Source organism: Mustela lutreola, chromosome 17 (assembly GCF_030435805.1).
Source record: "Mustela lutreola isolate mMusLut2 chromosome 17, mMusLut2.pri, whole genome shotgun sequence".
NCBI lineage: Eukaryota > Metazoa > Chordata > Mammalia > Carnivora > Mustelidae > Mustela > Mustela lutreola.
The window spans coordinates 43,526,247-43,550,661 of record NC_081306.1 but is presented as its reverse complement, the minus strand read 5'-3'; the positions used below and the strand labels follow the sequence as shown (position 1 = coordinate 43,550,661).

The window sequence follows — 24,415 nt, the reverse complement described above, 5'->3', positions numbered from 1 at the left end:
GCATGAGGGTTAATGAAGTTTATTAACCATCCATCTCAAAGACTTTCTCATGGCCCAGAACTGAGCCCACTCCACTCTGTTGGTATCTATACCCACCAGCCTCAAGTCTTTTTCATGCCAGAGCTGAACACTACAAGGCCTTGTTCCCTACCCCTTCTAAAACTGAGTTTGAGCTCTTTAAGGAAGGTGAGTGGTGTAAGACCCGCAGAAAGATATCATCTGGTTTGCTTGAATAATATTTTTCTCCTCTCTCAGCCCCTCCCCTGGGGTTGGTCATTCCTTTTTTTTTTTTTTACCTGTCCTGGGGAGGGGTGGCTGAGCGACTAGGGAGTGCACATTAGCCTCTGCCTTCCAGAGGCTGCTGGCTAATTCCCGCTAGTGGAGGAGGGTTCAGACATGCCCAATCCCAACGCTTTTTCTCCTTTTGGTCACAAACCCACAACCCTGGAAGCAAGGCCCAGGAATGGAAAACCAGGACAAGAGGGGCCCAGCCTGCCCTATGCTGAGGGTGTGGGAGGTCTTCAAAGCCGTTCAGTCTTGTCTCATGTCATGTCAGACCTTGTGATTCTGGTGTCCCTCAGCCTCCAGCAGCTCAGGAGCTAGCAACAAGGACAGCGGGGGAACCAAGGCCAGTGTGGGGTAGACCTTCTCGAGTGGACACTCTGCACAAGCTTTGACTGCACCCCTAACTGGGGTACCTCTGTCTAGACCTTCAGGGCTCTGGAAAGCTCAGATGGGCCAGGCCCTCCGACCACTGCTGAAATCTCTACAACTCCACACGGGCACTGCTCGCTCATTTTTGTGGACGGACCCCATCCATCCTATGGTTTCCACCCACCGGTCTTGACTCTGACCTCTGGCTCTACACCTCTAGCCCTTTGCGGGTTCGGAGGCTAATCCTCGCCCGTATCTCAGATGGCTCTCAACTCCTCGTTGTGGGATTTAGTCTCAGTCCCCGTTCTCATCGAGTGCATTGGGGACATGCCCAGGAGACCAACGATGGTGGTTTGTGACGGGGGTGAGTCCCTCCTACAGTATAAAACTTGAGTGAAGAGTAGAGCCAATGCAATATTTTCCTCTTTCTAGATGGTTCTGTCCCATGGACCACGATCACGTTCGCTTCTACAGCACTCTGCCTGCCCCCTCCTGTTTGCCAGACCTTCCAGGCCTCCCTGCCAATCGGCATCTCGTCAGACTTGACCTAAGCTGACCCAGGGCCTCTCCTACCCTCATCGCCTAAGCTGGCTACCAAGTATTCACCCTAGCTGAAAACATGACCTTCAGCCTCACAGAAGCCCCTCCACCCCTCACAGGAGGTGGTCATTCAGCAGGCCAGAGCAGGAATAGGTACCATCCGGCCTGGGCTTACAAACCCAAGAAGAAAAGGTGCATACAGGTGAGGCGGCTGGAGAACAGTGATGGAGCAGAGTGTGCTTCTGGCCACAAGAGTTAGGAAAGACTCCCGTGGGTTGGTAGTCAGAGAAGGCTTCATGGAAGAGGCATCAGCAGTGCTGGACCTGAAGGACAGCTGGGCTTTGGATGGGCAGAGAGGAAGGGAGGGCATCGCAGGAGCTCGGGTGTGAAGGCCGTGACAGCAGAGTGGCTGGTTGAGGGAGCAGAGACGAGTCGGGCAGCATCGTCATCCTCATCATCACATTTATTGACGGCCCCTGGGAGGTGGGGCTGGGGACAGAACATACAAAGACAAGGACCTGCCCTCAAAAAGGTTCCATTCTAAGGAGACGGGGACAGAAAAATACAGAATGGTCTTTCCTGGGGATGGCCCACTCGCATCGGTGCAGGTCAGGAGCCCCTGGCCTACCTTGCCCCAGGGTCCGGAGCGGGAGTGGGGCACAGAGTAGCCCCAGGGCCATGGTGTCCCTGGCCCCGCAGCTGGGGCCTGACCAGCCGGCTCCTAGGCGGTAGGCCCCAGAACTGGGGAAAGGTAGGAGCAGGACGTGATGGAAAGCACTCCTGTCGGCCTTGGCATTGTGCTGTAGCCCAGTGGAGTGGAAGGGTGCAGTCAGGCCTCCTGGGGGAAGCAGGCACCTTCCGGGGGGGACCCCCAGCAGGAAAGTTCTTTCATTGGAGCTGGCCCATTACCCTGGAGGCCCCAGCCGGGGAGGAAAAAAAGGCAGCATTTCCTCAGCGCCAGAGGCACCCTGCCCACCCCACCTCCGGCCTCTCTCTGGGCATCTTCCAGGTGACCCTCCTCCCCAGCTCAGCCTCCAGGGCCAGGGCCTGCCTGAGGCCAGGGGGAGGGGCCTGCCCCTCCCCCCACCCAGACAGTGGGGGAGGAGGAGGAGCCACAGATCAAGTTTGTCTGGGCCCCCCACTGGGGGGCCAAACCCTGGATCCTACCGGTGGGGGGGCTCTGGCTGCGAGGGCCGAGGGCTCAGCAGCGGGGCTGGGCCAAGGGGGCACCCGGGGGAGCCCTTCAGAGGGGGCACTGGGCGGGAGTCCAAGGGAGGCAGGCTCCGGGGCACTGCTGGCGGCCCCCGGGCGGCCCCGGTGGGCAGGACGGCTGCGGCGGGGAAGGGTTTGGGGGCGTCCGCAGCAGCAGTGGGGGCCGGCTGGGCTGACCGCTCCCGGCGCCGCAGCAGCTCCTGCAGCTTCTCCGCCTGGGTCCGCCTCAGGTGGGCGAGGGCGCGGCCGCGCTGGAAAGCGGGCAGGAAGGCCTCCAGGCTCTGCTCGCCCAGCAGCAGCTGCTCCATTTGCTCCTGGGATGGGAGGGCGGGGACAGTTTGAGAAGAGCCCCGCCAGACACCTCTCCCCCTCTCACCCCGAATCTCTTCCAGGGGCGCCCACCCCACGGCCGGGAGATGGGGCCCCTGACTTCTAGCCTGGGCCTGCCTGGGACTTGCCAAGGGACTGGGGACGCTGTCCTCTGCTGGGTGGAAGACGAGGCAGAATCAGAGATGGGGACACACCTGGAGTAAACTTAGGTGTCTCTCATCAAGGCCCCCCTCTGCTACCTCCTAGGACTCCCTGAGCACTGTGCTCCCGACCCAGCACGGAGAAGTTCGCCCTAGCTCCTCTGCGGACCCAGTCTACACTGTCCTACACTGAGACATTCACAGCTGGGGAGGATGAGCCTCGCTGTCCAAGGTGGACAGCTGGACAGCAGTGTAGCGGGCTCTCCTGGGGCCAGGCACTCAGGGAGGGCTTCCTGGAGGAGGGGCTCTCAGCGCTGCAGTCTAAGAACGGGGGGGGGGGGGGGGGGGGCGATGATAGCCTGGGTCTCCCTCCCTGCCATCCCCAGCCCCGCGGCCCCTCCCCTCACCTCAGCCTCCTGCTCGGCCTCTTCCAGCTCAGCCTGCAGCCAGCCCAGCGCGCAGTGGGGGCTCCAGCGATGCACGCTCTCCTCTGAAGGCCACAGAGGGACAGAGGAAAGAGCGCCTGCCTTCAGGGCCCGTCGCCCAAAACAAGCCCATCGCCCAAGACAGGCCAGAGACCCAGGGCCCAATCCCAACTCTCCCTGACCCTGTGTGTGACTCTCTGCTTCTCTCTGGTGCCTCAGGGTCCTGCCCATGGGATCAGTTTGTGAACCTCCCCTGGGGGGTCTGCCCCCCTGTCCTAGCGCAAAAGAGGAAGCAGAGGCTTTGCCCCCTAGAGCACCCCAGGGCAGCTTTTCTTCCCCTACTCAGAGCCCCCTTCTGGCCTTTCCAACCCAGGTCTACTCCTGGACTGCTCACTTCCCCAACTCCGTGTTCCAGGAGCGGCACCCCTAAGACTTGGCCAGGGAGGAGGGCTGCCCAAGACCTGCCCTTCAGAGCCTCGCCCTTCCCAAGCCCGGCCGGCCAGAAAGCCAACGGCGCCCGTCGCCGACGGTTCTCCCAAGTGTCCCTCACCCAGTCGCTGCAGCTTGTCCGCACAGCTCTCGGCCACCTCTCGAAGCTCCTGGTACTTGATGGCCAGGGCAGCCCGGCCCGTCTCCAGGCGGGGCCGCAGTGCCAGGTTCTCCTTGGCTAGTGCGTAGTTGGAGGCCAGGCATGCCTCCCGCTCCAGCTGCAGGCCCTGGAACTGCCAGAAGAGCCGGGAGGCCCACTCAGGGAATCTGCCCAGATCCCCCTACTGCCCCCCCCACGCCGGGCATAGGGCCCAAGGGCCAAGCCCTAGGAACCTCGCCTTCAGGATGGCCGGCTAACAGGTGGAGGGACTCCAAGAGGCCTGGATGGGGCTTTGCCTTGAGTTCACTCTCTGGGCCTCAGTTTCCTCTTGTACAAAGTGAGCGGAAAACAGCTACCTTCCGGGGTTGTTGTGAGCCCAAGTCAGGAAAACGATGACCGCCTCCACAAATGTTAGTTAATTTTTAATTTTTCAATTAATATGTCTGCTCAGGTCCCTGAGGAGTCCCCCGCCCTCCTCTGTCCCATTTTCCATGCATGGGCAGCTTCCCTCTCGTTCCAGGCCTTTGTCTGCTTCCTCCTCAGGTGTGTGTGCCGAAAACATTCCCCCCTGCTCTCACTCTCCAGAGACATGTCTTCGCCCTGTCCCCGCACGGTACCCGCCTCAAGCCACCCTCTCTTCCCTTTGCACCCCTCCTCCTGCCCTCCAGTGGAATCCCCACACCCCAGGGGATACACACCCCCTTCTCCTCCCGGATCCCCAGCACCTGCTCCCAGCTTCTCCTTCTCTTGCAGAAAGCAGACCCCCTTTCTCTCCTGGCTCTTGAGAATGCTTGCTTCTTCCTTCTGTCTGTCGGAGGGCCAAGCCCCCCTCCCTGCCCCTGGAGAACGCACTACCCTCCATCTGTCCCCTGTAGGATGCACAGGCCCCTCCTGTCTGCCTCCCTCCAACAGACACTTTTCCTTTCTACCCCCCACAGACCAGCAGCCCGGGCCTATCTCCCGTGAAATATACAACTTTCTCTTATGGTGGCCTACGGAATACACGCCTCGGCTTCCAGCCCCCCTCCCCAACGGAAGCCACAAAGCCCCCTCCGGCACCCTTAGAATGCAGACGCCCCCCCCAGAGGTCCCCCCAGGTGTCAAACAGGCCCCTAGTTCTCCCCTATGGAAGGCGCCTCCCCTTTCTGGCCCTACAGAACGTGGGTGTGCGAGACAGGGCCCCCCACAACACAGCCAGTCCCTGTCCCCGGAACACACCTCCCCGGAGCATCCGCTGGAGGACACGCCTCGCGGCCATCCCGGGGGTGCACGGGCGCCTCCCTGGGTCTCCCGCGCCCCACCCGCCCCAGGCCGGCTCCGGGCGCCCCCTTCCCCGGGGGCGGCTCCGCGGGGCCCACTCGGACGTGCCAGGTTCCCGCGGCCCCGCGGCCCGACCCGCGCGGCCCTTCGGTCGCCCAGCAGGTCCGGCAGGCCGCGGCCCGTCCCCCGCGCCCCCCGCCCGCGCCCCCCGCGCTACCTTCCTGCTGAGCCGCACGATCCGGTCCAGCTTGGGCTCATCCTGAAGCAGGTCCCGGAGCTGCCCGGTGCTGAGGATCCCAAAGCGCCCCGGGCTGCCGGGCTCCGGCCCCGCCCGCGCCGCCCGGGCCCGGTACATGCCGCCCGCCCGCGCCCCCAGCTCGGCTGCTGGCTCGGCCCGCTCGGCCCGCTCCGCCCCGGCTCCGCTCCGCTCCGCTCCGGCTCCGGGATCCGGCTCTGGCTCCCGCCGCGCGCGGCGCTCCGCCGCCAGAGGGCGCCCCGCCCGCTCTTAAAGGGGCCGCGGCGCTGGGGCTGGGGGTGGGGCGGGAGGGGGCGGGCCGCACCCCTGGCGGCCCCGGCAGAGCCGCGCCTCCCGCACCCGAGAGCTCGCTGCAAAGCCATCCTCCCGCCGCCAGGCGGGTGTACCCGAGGCCGTCAGTCTCCGCACCCGGTCTCCGGCCGTCATTCACCACGCTCCCCCCCCCCCGCCGCCCCGGGCGCGGACGCTCCCACCCCAGGCGTTTACAGTTTGCAGGGCTATTTCACATTCCTCCCTTGGATTCGCACAACAATCTCCCGCGTTTGGCCGGGCGCCGGGAGCTTCTGCCCTGTTGCTAACTCGGACGAGCCATGTACCGCCCCAAGACTCAGTGTTCTCTTCTGTAAAATGGGGCGATGACGCACACCCTGAGGATCCGAGCTAGTGAATGCGGAGGGTCTTACACGCAGCCAGTGAATACCCAGTGCGAGTGATTGTTCTGCCAGAGATGGGGGAAACAGATGCACACAGATGATGTCATCTCCCCAAAGTCACATTACAGGTACATGATAGGCGGGCTCGGTTCTTCCTGCCTGTGCAGTGTGCACGGAGCACGTGGTGCCTCTCTGTGCCGGGCACTGGGCGAGGCTCCGCAGGGGCATGGTCTCTGCCCTCAGAGAGCTCTCGGATTGAGGCAGAGTCACATTCTCAGCTTCCCTTCGTGCAAGGGAGAATGGCAGGTGTCACCACGGGATGTCTTCCTTTGTGATTCCCACGTGATGCCAGAGGATGTCAGGTAGCTTATCTTCAAGCCAGTGCCGGGGTCCGGAGACAGACACTCAGAGATGAAGTCACTTGTCTAAAAATCAAGCAGCAGTGACTGGAGCTTGATCCAACTCACTGCCCTGAGAAAGCGCAGAGGTGGGACCCGGGCACTCTGAAAGCCTCACAAGGGGTGGGGGTGGGGCCGGTGGGGGGAAGACAACAGCAGAGGTGATATTTGAGCTGGGTTTTGAGGGATGAATAGGAGTTCTGAAGCTGAAGAGAAAAAAAGCAATGAACCCAGAGAGAACTTCCTCTGCCAAGGAGTCTCCCAAACCAGCCAGCGCACCCTGGGCATGGCAGAAATATGTGAGAAGGAGAGACAAAACGGGCCGTCCATTGGAGAGGTGCCCAATGGACTTGAGCAGGACAGGCTTGTTGACGGATTGTGATGACAGTTTTCCTTCCACGTTTTTTTAAAAGATTTATTTATTTATTTATTTATTTGACAGACAGAGATCACAAGTAGGCAGAGAGGCAGACAGAGAGAGAGAGAGGAGGGGAAGCAGGCTCCCTGCTGAGCAGAGAGCCCGATGCGGGGCCTGATCCCAGGACCCCGATATCATGACCCAAGCTGAAGGCAGAGGCTTCAACCCACTGAGCCACCCAGGCGCCCCCTTCCACATTTTTATGACAACTGAAATTTGATTTTCCCCTTCAAGACTGAGCTGGAAGAGCACCACCTCCAGGAAGCCGTCTCTCCCTCTCCAGGGTGGGTTGTGCGCCCCTGTCTTCTGGGCTCCTACTGCCCCTTCTGTTCCTCCACCCTGGTCCTGGTCACTAGCAAGAACACCTCTGGACTTTCCAGTTTCCCGGTTATGATCTCCCTGGTTCTGCTCTGCCTCCTCGGGACTCACCATTTCCTCTAAACTTCCAGAGTGCTCCTAGACATGCCCCCCTACCTGCCCTGCTTTGCCCCTTCCCCCTCTGGGCTTCCCGAGGAGGCGCTGGTTAGATCCCATGGGAGACGCTTGCCTCAGCTCATCCCCTCTTTCTTGCCAGTCCCCCCCCCCTTGCTCAGTGGACCCTCTGTTGAAGCCACCCAACAACACATCCCGTAAACCTTCCCCACACTCAGACCCTCGCACCCGCTCCTGCCCTCTCGGGAGATAACTCTGCCGCCCATCCCATGGAGAAGCTCCCACCAACTTTCTGCCTCACCACTTTGGGTTTTTTCTGCATCTGCCCTGGAGTCCTTCCTTCCCGGCTGCGTCCAGGAAGAACAGCCCCCCTTGTTCCGAAACCAACCCAGATACCTTCGCTATGGGTCTCCCCTCCACCTGCCTCCCCCGAGATGCCTTGACTCAATCTAGTAGTTAATGTCTCGCTTCCCATCTCTGGCTCTTCACCTTTCATCTCTGCCTCTAGACTGCTCCCTTCCTTTCACCCCCCCCCCAATATTTTGAAGGAACTTGGGATGAACTGAGTACTCGTGTATCCGCCCCCCAAATTCATACGTCACAGCCCGAACCCCCCGTGGGATGGTTTTTGGCGGTGGGCCTTTGGGAGGTGCTCGGATTTAGATGAGGTCGTGAGATTGGGGCCCCGTGATGGGATTAGTGTGCTTATAAGACGGGAAGGAGAGACGAAGTTCTCTCTCTCTCTCTCAAGGACACAACAAGAAGGTGGCTTTCTGCAAGCCAGGAAGAGGGCTCCCACCAGAAGCCCCCGCTGCTAGGACTTTGATCTAGGACTTCCCAGCCTCTAGAAGTATGAGAAAGAAAAGTCTCTTGTTGAAGCCACTCGGTCTGTGGAATTTTGTTTCTGCAGCCCCAGCAGACTCAGACATCCCCTGTACCCTCACTGCCCACTTCCTCACCCTCCTTATTCCTTGACTCAGGCTGACGGCACTCCCTTTTCACCACTTCCAGGGCAGTGCTCAAAGTCAAGGTCATCGGCCACTTCCTTACCACCAAGGGCTACTCTCGCTGACCACTATCTTTTTCTTGACCACACTGTGGTCAGAGCCCAGATATTTCATCGCCGTGGGGCTGGTGAAAATTAAAAAGTCAGATAACATCAAGTGTTGGTGAGGGTGGGAAGCAACAGGAGGTCTTATGCCCTGCGGGTGGGAGAGAGAATCGATTCTTCGCTCCAGAGAGCAGTCTGACAAGCTCACGATTCAAAGACACCCCCTGCCTATGATACTACCCAGCTCTTCCCCTCTGTCCACAGCCTAAACCCTAGAAAACGGTGAGTGTGTTACTTTACGAGGCAAAAGGGACTCATCTGTATCAGATAGTCCAGTAGAAATAACAACAACAACAAAAATGAGGCAAAAGGGACTTTGCAGATATGATTAAATTAAGGGTCTCCAGATGGGTTGGGGGGGATGGTTCTGGATCATCTAGGTAGACCAAAGTCATCACAAAGGTCCTTATTAAAGGGCGGCAGCAGGCTCAGAATCAGAAGACTTGTGGCAGGGGAATCAGAGAGCCGGAGACGGAGAGAAGCTCCAGGACACTGTGTTGCTGGTTTTGAAGATGAAGGAAGGAGCTTCACGATAAAGAGTAGAGGCAGCTTCTAGAAGCCAGAAAGGGAAAGGAAATGCATGGAGACTCTGGAGGGAGCGTGACCCTGATGACATCTTGACTTCAGCCCAGTGAAACCCATTTTGAACTTCCGACGTCCAGACCTGTTAGATAACAAATTCGCAGGGTTTTAAGGCACGAATTCAGTAATTTGTTACAGCAGCGATAAGAAACTAATACAGACATATTGCTAGGAATTTTTGGTCCCCTGGGCTGGGAGACAAGAATGGGAACGCTCACAGTGGCTCTACTTGTCGTAACAGAAAACTGGAAACAACCCAAACACCCAAGCCCCGGAGAGTGGCAAAGGATCCAGGGGACCGTCCTACAGTCAGTTCTTTGTACTAAACACCAATGGACGTGAGCAAATTTTAGCTACCCCTGTCGATTTCAGTGAATCCACAAACAACGCTGAGCGAGAAGAGACCTCCTCCCGGCAGGGCTGTTTTCACAAAGTCTAGAAACATGCAAAACTATAGTTCCTATTGTTTGCAGATATGTACAAAGTAAAAGTGGGCACAAGAAATACCAAATTCAGGGGCACCTGGGTGGCTCAGTGGGTTAAGCCGCTGCCTTCGGCTCAGGTCATGATCTCGGGGTCCTGGGATGGAGTCCCACATCGGGCTCTCTGCTCAGCAGGGAGCCTGCTTCCTCCTCTCTCTCTGCCTGCTTCTCTGCCTCCTTGTGATCTCTGTCTGTCAAATAAATAAATAAATAATCTTAAAAAAAAAAAAAAAAGAAATACCAAATTCAGGAGCATGGCTGTCTGGCAGGAGGATGGAGGGGAGGAGCCTGGGTGGCTCAGTAGGTTGAGCATCTGCCTTGGGCTCAGGTCCCGATCCCAGAGTCCTGGGATCGAGCCCCCATTAGGCTCCGAGCCCCGCATCAGGCTCCCTGCTCATCGGGAAGTCTGCTTCTCCCTCTGCCCTTCCCCCTGCTCATGCTCTCTCTCTCTCTCTCTCTCTCACTCTCAAAGAAATAAAAAAAAAATCCTTAACAAAGAAAAAAAAAAAAAAAAAGGATGGAATCAGGGAGGAGATCAAAGGAAGTTCAACAGCATTGAGAGAGAGTTCAATTTCTTAAGCTAGTGGGGGTACCCGGTATTATTCTTTATATTTTTATTAAAGTCTGAAAACTCCCCACATCAGGCTCCCTGCTTGCCGGGAGGCCTTCTTCTCCCTCTCCAACTCCCCCTACTTGTGTTCTCCTCTCTTGCTCTGTCTCTCTCTGTCAAATAAATAAAATCTTTAAAAATAAAATAAAGTTTTAAAACTTTCATATAGGGCGCCTGGGTGGCTCAGTGGGTTAAGCCGCTGCCTTCGGCTCAGGTCATGATCTCAGAGTCCTGGGATCGAGTCCCGCATCGGGCTCTCTGCTCAGCAGAGAGCCTGCTTCCCTCTCTCTCTCTCTGCCTGCCTCTCCATCTACTTGTGATTTCTCTCTGTCAAATAAATAAAATCTTAAAAAAAAAAAAATCTTTAAAACTTTCATATAAAATTAGTAATTTTAGGGTCTATTTTTAGACATAGAATCAGACAGACCTGGATCCCTTTCTGAGCTCTGCCACTTTTTGTGGGACCAAGAGTAAATGCCTTCATTCCTTGAGACTCAGTTACATTATCTGTAAAATGGGTAGTTGAAGGATATGTCCTGACATGTGTCTTGCATGATGCCTGACATCTAGTCAGTGTTCCAAAAACAGCAGCTGGGAAGTGTTTCTCTTTCTGGAAACACTCCATTGTTTTTGTTTTTGTTTTAAGATTTTATTTATTTATTTGACAGAGAGAGAGATCACAAGTAGGCAGAGAGGCAGGCAGAGAGAGAGGAGGAAGCAGGCTCCATGCTGAGCAGAGAGCCCGATGTGGGGCTCGATCCCAGGACCCTGAGATCATGACCTGAGCAGAAGGCAGAGGCTTAACCCACTGAGCCACCCAGGCACCCCTCCCTTGGTTTTAATTTACGGGGTACCTACTATCGGTCATGAACTTCCGGGGCTGGCTATACGAAGGGGACGCTTCATCTTCATGGTTCCACTCCCCGGTTCAGTGTTTAAATTCATTATTCTCCAAGAGCCCAATCGCTACCCTCTTTAAACAACAAAACAACAAAAACAATTCTATCGAGATATAATTCACATGCCATACAATTCAACAATTCAATTTGTACAGTTCAGTGATTTGGGGTACATCAGCACAATTTTAGAATATTTCCATCACCCCCGAACGAAACTCCGTAACCATAGGCAATCACTCCCCATTCCTGCCCCAGCTGAGATCACAACCCAAGCCAAAATCAAGAGTCAGTCCCTCAACCAACTGGGCCACCCAGGTGCCCCTGTCCTCTTTCATTTAACATAATGTTTTCAAGATTCATTTACACTGGGGGCGCCAGGGTGGCTCGGACAGTTAAGCGTCTGCCTTCAGCTCAAGTGACAATCCTGGGATCCTGGGATCCAGCCCTGCGTCTGGCTCCCGGCTTCTCGCTTGTGCTTTCTCTCACATGCTCTCTCAAATGAATAAATGAAAAACTTTTTATGTTTTTAAAGATTTTATTTATTTATTTATCTATTTTTTTTTAAGATTTTATTTATTTATTTGACAGAGATCACAAGTAGGCAGAGAGGCAGGCAGAGAGAGAGGAAGGGAAGCATGTTCTCCACTGAGCAGAGAGTCCAATGTGGGGCTCGATCTTAGGACCCTGGGATCATGACCTGAGTAGAAGGCAGAGGCTTTAACCCACTGAGCCACCCAGGTGCCCCAAATGAAATCTTTTAAAAAAAAAATGTATTCATGGGGTGCCTGGGTGGCTCAGTGGGTTGAGCCTCTGCCTTCTGCTAAGGTCATTGTCTCAGGGTGCTGGGATGGAGCCCTGCATTGAGCTCTCTGCTCAGAGGGGAGCCTGCTCCCCCCCACCACCGCCCCTGTCTGCCTGCCTTTCTGCTTATTTGTGATTTTTGTCTGTCAAATAAAATAAAATTAATCTTTAAAAATATTCATTCGCACTATAGTATTTATTACTACACAAGTCCTTCTGATTTTTGGGGGGGGGGTAAAATATACATAACATAAAACTTACCATTTTAGTCATTTTTAAGAATACACCTTGTGACACGAAACACATTCACATTGCTCAGTGACCAACACAACCATCCGTCCCCAGAACTTGGTGATCTTCCCAAACTGGAACTCAATGTCCATTAAATACGAACACCCCATTTCCCCCTCCTCCTAGCCCTTGACACCCACTATTTTCTCCTCTCTGTCTCTGTGAATCTGACTGCTCCAGGGAACTCATATAAGTGGAATCTACAATCTACAATATTTGTCCTTTTGTGATTATTTTATTTCACTGAGCATAATATCTTCAAGATTTATCCATGTTTTAGCGGGCAACAGGATTTTCCTCCTTTTTTTTTTTTTTAAAGATTTTATTTATTTATTTGACACACAGAGATCACAAGTAGGCAGAGAGGCAGGCAGAGAGAGGGGGGGAAGCAGGCTCCCCGCGGGGCTCGATCCCAGGACCCTGAGATCATGACCTGAGCAGAAGGCAGAGGCTTTGACCCACTGAGCCACCCAGGCACTCCGATTTTCATCCTCCTTAAGGCTAAATAATATTCTGTTATCTGTGTACACCATGATTTTGTTTATCCGTCCATTGCTGATGAACATTGGGGCTGTTTGCCTTTATTGGCTATTATGAATAATTCTCTTATGAACATTCACACACAAGTTTTTAGGGGATGCGTGTTTTTCTCTTGGCTATATACCAGCGAGTGGGTATATGATAACTTCGTGTTTAACCTTTTTGAGGAAAGGCCAGAGCACTTTCCAAAGCAGTCTTGCCACCCTTCACTTGCACCAACAAAAGACGAGGATTCCAACTCCTTCGCCCACACTGTATTGTCTATCTTTCTTATTATAACTATCCTAGTGGATATGAAATAGGATCTCGTGATTTTGATTTGAATTTTTCTGGTGACTAATGAGGTTGAACATCTTTTCATGTACTATTGGTCATTTTTTTAAAGTTTATTTATTGAAGTAATCATCATGGGACTCGAACTCACGACCCCGAGATCAAGAGTCAGCTCCCCACCTGCCTCGTCCTGGGAGGCATAGATTTCACCCGTCATCCTGAAGACAACAGTCTGCTGGCCATCACCAACCCCCCTAACCCCCAGGGTATCTTGGAACTCTGCTCAGTCAGCCCCTCGGGCACCCCCTTATTTGGTTTGGGGGCGGGTTAGCATCCTGCCCGGCAGTTAGGCTCAAACCAGGAAAGACTTTCTCAGCCCCGCATCTTCCATCTAGCCCCAAATCCTTTCCATGCAATTCACATGACATTTACAAGCATGCTAGTTCTCTCCTGGTCCTGCTCTGGGGCTGGATCCAGAGCTCTTCGGAGAAGCACCCTTAAGAAATCACGGTGACAAACTGTCCTGCTCTGCAAGTCATTGGTTCACCTCCCCCCCAGGTCAGTCACACAGGCAGCGCTGTCCTTCCTGGGCTGGGGCACCCACCCCCATGCACCTCCTGCTTCCCTCTTTGCCACAATTTCTGCAAAGCCCCTGGTTCTGCCTTTGCTCATCATTCTTCCATGGCTCCCTGTTATCTCTCTGCTGGTCTTCATTTCTTTGTCTGCATCTGTGTTCCTCCATGATTCCGTCCCTCTTTCTTTTCCCCGGTCTCCTACCTGACCCAGAGACCCTTTCCCAGTCAAGCCAGACGCCTGACTACCCCCCGACTTTACGATGCATTTCCATACCTCCCCTGCTTTTGCCCAAGAGGTCCTTCCATCTCAGATGCCCTTCCTCCCCATGCCTTGTCCGAAAGCTGTTGAAGAACCGACCTTGGCCTAGCACATACCTACCTCTTCCTCCAAAGGTAGGATCAGTCCTTCCTTCCTGCCACTTCCGGTCACAGCCTGGATGCCGGCTGGACCTGTACCAGAGTCACTAAAGACTCTTCCATGCCTCCCTGTTAAACTAGAGGTCCCCTGAGACCAGGAACAGCATTTAGGTCATCTTTCCCAGTCCCTAGCCCCCCAGCAAAAGATCTATTACACACGAGGTGCCAAGCCAGGACATCCGGGCTCAAACTCCAGCTCTGCCAACGCACACCTGTAGGAACCTCCCTGTGTCTCTGTTTCCTCATCTGTTAAATGGGGAGAAAATATCCATCCCATCCGGTCTCTGAGGGAATTCAATGACTTAACCCACACAAAGGGCTTAAGAAGTGTAGGCAGGACCCTGGCAAGTAGTCAAGGCTGGGCAAACATTAGCTAGAAGTAATGATTGATCAAGTTGAAATGAGACCCTGCCCTTGCTTTAAAGAATCTTCATTTGAAGGGGGAGATGCGTTCTGCTGATCTTCAGGAGACTTTCTTAAATGAGGAGACCGCCGCCCATGTCTCCCCAGCTTCCATCAGGAGAGGGGAGCCAGTCACCAGAAGCCATCAAAGTCATCTCCTTCCTTTCTAAGCATCAGAGGAACCGTGGACATCTTCCTCCTCCAGCAAGCCTTCCTGGATTGGATTCCTTCGAGGAACTTCTTTCCTCTGCCTTTCGTGGATGTGAAGGCCCAAGACCATCGCCATCCCCTCCATCACGGGTCCCATCTCCCACTGGAGGAGACTTAAGGGAGAGGCAGGAGGTTAGGAGGAAAAGGGAACTCTGCAAGGGCACAAGGCTGGGGGGGGGGTCGTCAAAGTGGAGAAGGGTTTGTGCGCGTCCCAGAGAGAGTGGGGAGCGGCTCAAGGAGGGGAAGAGAGCCCAGCGAAGGGAGGGGGTGCTCCTGAGGGTCATGGGCAATCAAGGTGAGGGAGGGAGCTTGGAGGCAGAGGGAGCTCAGGGTGGGGTCCGGGATGCAGCTGGCACCGGGGGAATGAATGGGGTTGGGTGAGTCGGATGGGAGCTCAAATGGAGGGAGGGAGGTTCCCACAGGGGCCGGGGCTCAGGGAGCTCGCCGCCAAGTCCCAGCCTCTGTCTCTGCCCACCCGGGCCGGGGCCCCAAACCTGTGGCTCCTCCCTTCTCAAACCGGGCATCGCGGTTTGGGAGCCCCGCACCAAACCCCCGGGGAGACCGGGGGTTAAAGGTGAGCGGGCACGAGCAGGTCCCAGACGGGGATTGGCAGGCGCCTGGGCCCGCGGCCCGGGCCATGTCTGTCCCACAGGCAGCCAGACGGGTGAGCGGCTGCCATCCACGTGCTAAGGAGAGAAGGAGGCACCCGATCAAGGGGCAAAGGACATCTCGAGCGGGCGGAGGCCGGGCAGTGCCCGCGTCCACACCCGCCGCTAAAAGCCGGGCCCAGGGCGCGGCGCACAGAGCCCTCTGCCGCCGGCGCGGAGAAGACGCGGCCGCTGTCGGCTGCCGCCCCGGGAGCATCCCGCGTGCGCCCCGCGGCTCCGGGGGCCCCCCCGGACGCCGCCCGAGCGGACCCTGTGGCGCTGCCTGGGACCCACCCCGCCCGCCGATCGCGCGGAGTCCAGGTGAGGGGCGAGGAGGGCATCAGGTGGGCGCAGGTGCCTGGCGCAGGGGGAGTCACATCGTCCCCCAGGCTGGACCTCCGTCTCTGCACTTGTCAAAGGGGGAGGGACACTTCTCTGGCTCCGCGCGCGGCTGCTGGGGTTGAGGCTCTTGTGTACCTGTCCCGGCCCAGCAGCCAGGAGGAGGAGGAGGAGGCTAGCTCAGACCCCAGAGAGGGCTCAGGACTGAGAATCTGGGAGTTCATCCTGCAGGCTCTCCCAGGTGCACCCAGGTTCCCACGGCCTCCTGGGGTCCCACAGGCTGGGCAAGGATTGAATGGTGGTCTGGGAACTCTCCAGGGAGCTGAGAGTGGGCTATGGGAGGCAAAAAGGAGGCAGGAGGGAGGGCCCCCTTTCTCCTGGTTGCACCCTCTGCCCTGGACAGGTGTGGGGGCCGTGAGAAGCTGGCCCCAGGTGGGCCCTAGGACCAGGAGCAAGGGCTCAGAGCTCCCCCTGGCTGGGCAGGGAGAAGCCAGATGTTACCGTGTGGCTGGGAAGCCGTGTGCATTCGTGACCACCAGACATCCAGCCAACGGGTGTAGTTAGAAAAGTGGCAAAGGGCACTCCCACTGGTCCGGCCCAGGAAGCCCAGGCCTTCCTTCTGCCCCTCAGCCACCCTCTCCCTGCCTCAGTGTCTCCTGAGGGCACCCTAGTGGGCAAAGAACCTGTGGTCAGGCCTGGCCTGGCGTTCGGAGCTTGGAGTTCTTGTCTGCATCGGGCTGTGTGACCTTGAGCACGTTACTTCCTTTCTCTGGGCCCGGCTCTCCCTCTGTGATATGGGGAAACTCATTTCTGGGCCACTTGGAGTGGAGATAGGGACAGGATTTAACGGGACACCGGGATGCTTTGGAGGACAGGACAGGCCACTCCAAGCAAAGTCCCTGTGGTCTGTCGTCTCAAGGGCGAGGATATCCCAGGGACAGCGGGATCAGGGATTGGGTGGGGCCGGGGAGCCGGCCCAGGCCTCCATCTTGTCCAGGTGTGTCTCCTTCTGTTCTCTGCATCTGGCCTGCCCATCTCCTGCCCAGGAGCCCCAGATCCAGGGGGAGGAGCCCTGGGGCTTGGGGATCTCAGGCCCGGGAACCTGAGCAGCGCCTCAGCCTTGGGACAGGGGCAGCTCCTGGAGGAGGTAGGAGAGTCCCACTGAGGAGTCCCCCTCCCCTGAGAGGGGGATCCTTCTGGCTGCACCCCGATCCCCCACCAAGGACACGATCTACCCCAGGCCAGGACTCAGTCTGGAATCACGCTCAGGGCTCAGGCTGCGGGATCAGGACTCAACCTGGGGCCGGGCGAGGGGGCCAGGGTGAGGGACCCACCTGGGGTCTTGGAATGCTGTAGACGAAATCCCCTGGCCTATGTGTATGCGTGTGTGGCACCGGGGGAGGTGACACTGGGAAGCTGAGGTGGAGGGCGAAACGAGCCTTGACAAATGCGGAGCGGTATGGAGGTGGGAGAGGCTGTTCTCGAGGCTCCGTGGACCCCACCTGCCCCGAAGCCCACTTCCTCCTTTCGGGCAGGAGCCCTACCTGGGACCTCCCTCAGAGGCTGCCCTTGGCCCTGCTGCTGGTTCTGTGGGGGGCAAAGGCAAATGGAAGAGGCCCTCACCACTCCCCGATCAGCACTGACGAAGGGGTTTGGGTGAGGAACAGAAAAGAGGCTCCCTGAAGCCCAGGGTAGCTGGGAGGGGGGAAGGAGGGCCTGAATTTTGCTGGGTACCTACTGTGTGCCAGCCACCGTGATTTTCTGTCTCTGTTTCCTTCTTCCTGATAACCTGAGAAGGGATGTTGTCTTCACTTTATAGATGAGGAAACACATTTATAAAGATCTATCAGAGACTCAGAGAAGTCAAGGCACGGGCTCAAGGTCACACAGCCTGGAAATGACTGGGCTGCGATTCAGAGCAAGGCACCCTCATTCCAAAACTCCGATTTCTGCTCCCACTGTCGCCTCTGGGCCTCACTCTGCTCGTCTGTCACTTGGGGTTAAGTGGGCTCGCGGGGACTGTCGACGGCAGCTGTGGGCAAGCTCTGCGTCAGAGGGGGTAGGCTCATGTCAGGCTCATCATCTGACCCAGCTAGGTCCTTTCCAGAATCCCCAGGCCTCCCTAATTCTGGGTAGCCCCGGGAGTCTCACCAGCCCCATCAGGCAGCTCCCACACAGCCCCATCAGCCAGGTGACCCTGGTTGAGAGATATGCCTCCCTGGGACTGCTTTCCTTGTCAGTCCAGGGACCCGAAGCCCTGATGGGGCTGGTGTGACTCTCACAGCTACCCACAGCTGGTCTGAGAAGCTTTTTTTCCATCCCCAAGTCCCCTGGGGGAGGTAGTTCCCACCTCATCAGTCCTATAGCACCCGGTTCTTTCTCTCACACCGTGCTCAGAAATGCTCGCTCGGCACGAAGGAAAACAAGAAAGGGCAGGGATGGAGAGGTGAGGAAGGAAATCCACACTCATGGGCCTGCCACTGGCCGTCACACCTGTCGTTTGATTCTGCCAACAATCCCGTAAGGTAAACTGACCACCGACCATATCCCCACGCCCGTGTTAAAGGTGACAAAGGAGCGTTCAAAGCCCACGGTACCATTTTTCCTTGTATAGGAATCACGGTCAGAGAGGAGCCCAAGGTCACATGGGGGGCAGGTTTGAGCACCACATTCCACACCCTGTCCCCTTGCTTTGGCGTCAGGGAGCTGTGGATGGCAGGGGTGTCGTCTGACCCACATGTTCCCACAAGCAGGCCAGGGGTCTAAGGAAGACCAGAGGAGCTCCTAGCCCCCTGACAATCATTCCACACCCTCCAAGGCACTCCCCATTCTACTCTCCCGGGGCTGACTCTGAACAACCAGGCACAGACCCGCCCCGGCATACTGAGGTGGCCGGAAATGCCATCCAGCCACAAAGAAGGAGACTCCGCTGCAAGGCACACCTGCTCGCCGACCCTCTGTGTTCTCATCCGCAGCATGGGTAGACTAACACGGTACCTGTTCTACTTCTGGGGTTTCTCTTATAAAGCTCTGATAGTGCAGTGTGGAGGGGTCAGAGCTGGGAGGCAGAGGACCTGGCTTGGTCACTGATGGGACACGACAGGTGGCCTGATGCAGTCCGAGGCTCCAAACTGAGCCTCCTCCTCCTCCAATAACAGGAGCCTGTTGCTCCTACTGACTTCCACAGCTCAGTCCAGTCCTGACATGCCAAACTTACAAGCAGCGGGTGTAACTCCTACACAGTGTAAGGTCTTGTCCTTTGTTTCTGGCGCCCAGCTCCGAAAACCCTCCAAAACCCTCGGAAACTCCAGAGCCCTGAGTGTCTCTTGTATGCTAACGAGATGTCTGGTGGCTGGCAGCTCCTGATGGTTTCTGGGTAGAAGCGGGGTCACCAGGTGGGATTAGAAGGGCTTAGAAGGTCGGAAACTTCCACCCCACTCTCCATCTCTCCGGAGGGAGGGGAACGGGGCTGGAGATTGTGTTCAATCACCAGTAACCAATGACGTATTCATGCTACCTACTGAGACCTCCAGAAAAACTCCTAAATGAAGGAGTTCGGTCAGGTTCTAGGTCGGTGAACACATCGAGGCACTGGGAGCGTAGGGTACCTGGTGGGGGCAGGGAAGCTCCCTGCACCCCCTCCCCCCACCCTCCAAACCTTGCCCTGTGCCTCCCTTCCATTTGGCTTTCCCCAGTCGTATCCTTTATGATAAAGATGGCAAACGTGAGCAAAGGGCTTCCCTGAGTTCTGTGCGCCTCTCTAGCAAATTGGACTACCTGAAGAAGGGGCGCTGGGATGTCCCCGATTGACAGGCGGTGGCCAGAGGTCCACGTAGTAACCTGAACTTGACGTTGGTGTCTGAAATGGAGCCAGTTTTGTGGGTCTGAGCCCTTAACACGTGGGGCTGGATGCTAACTCCCAGGAAAGTGTCAGAATGGACACGAATCATAGTATTCTCTGGGGGTTAAAACGGTCCAGTGGTAAATGGTGGCCAGGAACATTTTTGTAGACTGAGAAGACTCTTGGCATGATGGTTCTTCTTGGCAGAACCTCATCTCCTTGGCTCTACCCCCCACCCCCAATCCCTGCACTGCTGTGTACAAGATTCTACCCCCTGGCATTTCATAACATACCTAGGGGGCTAGACTGCTTCTGCCCATGTTGTGGGGGGCGGGGCAGCTGAAGCCCAGAGAGGGTGAATGCCTTGCTTGAGATGACCCACAGGTACCTGATGAGCCCAGCCCCTGGGCTTTGTGTCCTAAAGAGAAAATGTCCCCCATGGCATCCGTGGGCTGCGTAGAATCAGAAAGAGTGTTCCCAGGGGCTGGGGTGGGGGGCTGTCCCTTCCCCGCCCCCAGTGCCTGGTGAGCCAATCAGGAACCCTTTTTCTTTTGTTTAGACACTTTTGATTCTGAACGTTTTGGTCCTTATGAAGAAAGGAGGGGGTTCCCATGCCATCACCTGCTCTACTCTCTCATCTCCTTTTCTGTACGTTTTTTGGAGAATTTTTTTTTCTCGTTTCAAGAGTAATACACAGGGCTTATGCACCTTGAACATTTATGGAAATTTACAAGCGAATGTCTGTTTCCCACCTCCCCTAAAGACCACCGGCGTCGTCGCTGGGTGGGTGGATGTCCTGATTTTCTTCCCTTTTCACATGTGAGTGTTCACTCTTGTTAGTTTCTTCTCAAATGAGATCACGCTTTGCGCATTGTTCTGTAACTTTCTTCTTACGTCAGCATTGCTTCTTAGCTACCTTTTACTATTTCTACACTTGCCATGATGACGATTGCTAGCGTTTACCATCTGTCCATCTGTCCCGCCTTCCTTCTACCCGTACATCTACCGAACCTTCCATTTCTTCATCCGTTTCCCACCCAAGAGCCCCCTCAGCTGCCCACTCGGCACACATACCAGCCGTCTGCTGGTATCATGCCCTCAGTTACACCGGGGGTGCAGGAGTTCAGCCGGGGGGATGTTCAGACACTTGGATTCCTGCCTCCAAGCAACTCAGCATGGGAGACCGAGGCATGCCCCCCCAGAGACTCAGAGAGGGGCAGAAATGTGCCCGGGACTGTGCAAGTTCAATAGAGGGAGGGCTGACTTGCATCCTGGCGGGGCGGGGGAGCATGGTCAGAGCAGGCTTTCTAGAAGGTGTGCTTGAGGTCATCCTTAAAGACAAAGTGGGCATCAGACATGCAGAGAGGGGAGAAGGTATTCTGGAAGGGAACATCGGGGGTGAAGGCAGGGCTGGGGAACCACAGAGAGGCAAATCATTCAAGGGGCCCGAGTCAAGATGGGGACCCATAGCCCGCAAAGCTGCCGTGCTCCCCACCCCCGGCCCTGCCCCCAAGCCCAGCTCCAGTGGGCACTGAGGCTTCTAAACTAGTGCTCCCCGAAGTATGACCCGTGGACTACGGCCAGGCCACGGATTCCCTTTCCAGTTGACAACCAGATAAGATTTTTATTTATTTATTTGACGGAGAGAGAGAGATCACAAGTAGGCAGAGAAGCAGGCAAAGCAGGCAAGAGAAGCAGGTTCCCCGCTGAGCAGAGAGCCCGACGTGGGACTCGATCCCAGGACCCCGGGATCATGACCTGAGCCAAAGGCAGAGGCTTAACCCACTGAGCCACGCAGACCCCCTGACAAGCAGATAAATACATAACTTGACAGCAAGTGTTTAAAAACATATCAGTCTAATAGTCATCTGCTACCTGTGGAATATGATAATAAAACACTAGGCTTCTAGCTTCTTTGTTCCTTCAATTGAATTTTTCTAATAACTCACTTTTTTATCATGTCCTGCCTACTTATAGAGCCATGGCAGATTGAAAATAAAAGCGGGCCCTTTGCTCAGTTCATTTGGGCTGCAGGTAGTTTGAGAAGCTCTGGTAGACGACACATACCCTTGGCCAAAGTGGCTTCGTGGTCATTGTCTTATTTCCGGGAGAGCAGGCCAGGCCTAGAACTTTCATCACCATTCTACCACACAACCGGCTGTTCTCATGGATGGCCCCGGGTCAGGGCAGGACAGAGATTTGAACCCAAGGCTGACATCATGGCGGGCAGCCTCCCATGAGCTCCTGCCCCAGGCTGGACTGAGCTGGGGTGTGGGGTGGGGAGGGCCCAGGAGAGGAAGAGAGAAGCAACTGGAAAAAGACCAGCAGACAAAGAGGGAGCTGGGATGCAGAGCCTGTCCCAGAGTATCTCTGACTGAGGAAGGACCCGAAGAAGAAGAGATGGGCCAGAGGGTCAGCCTGCGCTTCCCCAGATGGTTCTAGAAGAACCAGTCCAGGTCCCTGGGATCTGGGGGAACGTGCAGTGAGGCTAGTTTCAGCCCCAGCCCACTTCAGTCTCTCTCAGGTCTTCTTCCCTCCTCTTATTCTGTGTCCCCCTCCCCCCATCATCCAGCTTCCCAAGGCCAAGGCCCATCACCTGTGCTTCCAAAGCCTGCCCAACGTTTAGCCAACGAAACCACCAGTCTCTCTGGAGCCCAGCACCCTTAAATGCTTCTCTCCTCTTGTCGCTCAGGGAGACTAGAAGAACAGGGATTATGATTCCTTTAATCTATGCGGGAACAGGCTCAGAGAAGTTAAGTCACTTCTTTGAGGTCACAGAGCAAGTAATTAAAGACTCTAATTCCTGACCCTGTACTTTCTGACTAGTACAGTTGAACAGTGGAGAGGAGAGGGGGAGCCATTTCCACAGGGCCCTGGGGTGCAACCAAGGGAGGGGTTGGGGGATGGGGTCGGTGATCTGCAGGGAGAGCTAGGAAGGAAGAAATCAGTGGTGTGACCGGTGAGGGTGTCTCTCTAGAAACTTCTTCTCCAGCACTTTGACTGCTTCCAGGCAGCCTTAATACCCCCTCCCAGACCAGGAAAAGGCAGAAATGATGTGGGCGGGGCAACCCGTCTTTTCCCTACTCTGTTGGTAGACAGGTAATGTCGGGATTATATTTTTGGATGACCCTATGGCAAAATCTGTTACAGCAAAAACATTTCTATTCCCCTTCTTCATTCTTGTCCATCCCTCTATCACCTGCTTCTTCAACCCACTCAGGGATCCCCCCCCATCCTCTTCTGGACTTGATGTGCCGCCTGTCCCCTCCCCACACCTAGATCCCTAGTTCACCCCCAGCTGGGGCAGGCTTCAGGTAAATCGCTTGGAAGGTTAAAAAAAAAAATAGCTTCAAAGGTGATTCAGAGGTGGGAGTGACTGACGGGGTGTGTGTGCGTGTGTGTGTGTTTGGGCACACGCATGCAAACTAGGTTTTCAAGTGCACACATCAGGGGCCCCTGGGTGGCTCAGCAGGTTAAGCGTCTGCCTTCAGCTCAGGTCATGGGCTCAGGGTCCTGGGATGGAGCCCTGGGTTGGGCTCCCTGTTCAGGGAGGAGTCTGCTTGTCTCTCCCTCTGCTTTCTCCCTTTTTTTCTCCCTCATTCTCTCTCTCAAATAATTTTTTTAAAAATCTTTATTTTTTAAGGATTTTATTTACTTTTTGACAGAGAGACATAGTGAGAGAGGGAACACAAGCAGGAGGAATGGGAGAGGGAGAAGCAGGCTTCCCGCTGAGCAGAGAGCCCAGTGTGGGGCTCGATCCCAGGATCCTGGAATCATGACCTGAGCCGAAGGCGGAGGCTTAATCACTGAGCCACCCAGGCGCCCAAATAAATAAAACCTTAAAAAAAAAAAAAAGTGCACAGATCATAAGTATCCAGCTTGATGAATATTCACCGAAAACGTACCTGTGTAACCTGAACCCAGATACGGGAATGAAATGTTAGCAGGAGCCCAGGAGGCCCCTTTTTGATTCCTCCTGTCACCTCTAAACTAAACACTCCCCTGACTCATAAACCACAAACGCGCTTCTTTTGGAACTTTATATACATGAAGCCTTACAGGGATGCTTGGTGGCTCGGTTGCTAAGCGTCTGCCTTCAGCTCAGGTCATGATCTCAGGGTCCTGGGATCGAGCCCCGCATCGGGCTCACTGCTCAGCGGGGAGCCTGCTTCTCCCTCTCCCTCTGCCTGCCACTTCCCCTGCTCATGCTCTCTCTCGCTGACAAATAAAAAAATAAAAATCTTTTAAAAACAAAAAATTATTTAAAAAAGTGAAGCCTTTAGCACGTACACATCCATGTCAGGTTTCTTTGGTCAACGCATGGTCCATGAGATGCGATCATATGCTTTCCTCCGGCTGGCGGGGGTTCACTCCCACCGCTGCGTTAATATCCCGTAGCGTGGCTGTTCTGCCTTGCATTTTGCACTTGCACTTGCCAGTGATAGACATTTGGGTTTTTCCCAGTCCGGAGCTGATGAGAATAATGCGTACAAATAGTCGCTGGTCCTTCTACTGTGAGAACGGAGGTTCTGCTGGGCAGGCCGGCTTCGGATTGGCTGTGTGTGAATCTCGGCTCTCTTCTTACCTTGTGATCTTCGGCAAAGCCTGTTTCCTTGTGTACGAGATGAGTTGAAATGAGTTGAAACAGTTCCCCGAGCTGTTAGGAAGATTCCCTAGACCGGTTAGGGTAGGGTCCTAACCTGAACATTAGCCGTTTAGGGTCAGTTCTCACAAAAGCACTCTGAATCGCCCGAGGAGAGCCTCAGTCTTCGCTTCTGTAAAATGGCCATGACCATCCTAACATATCCACACACACACACACACACACAATTGAGGGGACAACCAGGAATGGAATAAAGTGCTTAATTTTATGCAGATATAATACATTGATCATACAATTCACCCTTTCTCAGTGGCTTTTTTTTTTCCAAAGATTTTATTTATTTATTTGACAGAGAGATCACAAGTAGGCAGAGAGGCAGGCGGCGGGGGAGGGGGGAAAGCAGGCTCCCCACTGAGCAGGGAGCCCAATGTGATGTCTGGCTCAATCCCAGGACCCTGAGATCATGACCTGAGCCAAAGGCAGAG

The 24,415-nt window shown here is 55.4% G+C and overlaps 1 protein-coding gene across 1 annotated transcript; it reads right to left on the bottom strand.

Moving 5' to 3' along the window:
* Positions 1-1,639: 1,639 nt before the first annotated feature.
* VPS37D (VPS37D subunit of ESCRT-I) lies at positions 1,640-5,543 on the bottom strand. The gene is made up of 4 exons (XM_059154807.1): positions 5,368-5,543; positions 3,852-4,023; positions 3,284-3,366; positions 1,640-2,720 (listed from the first exon to the last, which is right to left on the bottom strand). Exons 1-4 carry the CDS (start codon positions 5,503-5,505, stop codon positions 2,358-2,360), a joined length of 756 nt encoding a protein of 251 aa, XP_059010790.1. The 5' UTR covers positions 5,506-5,543; the 3' UTR covers positions 1,640-2,357.
* Between the last annotated feature and the right edge of the window lie 18,872 nt (positions 5,544-24,415).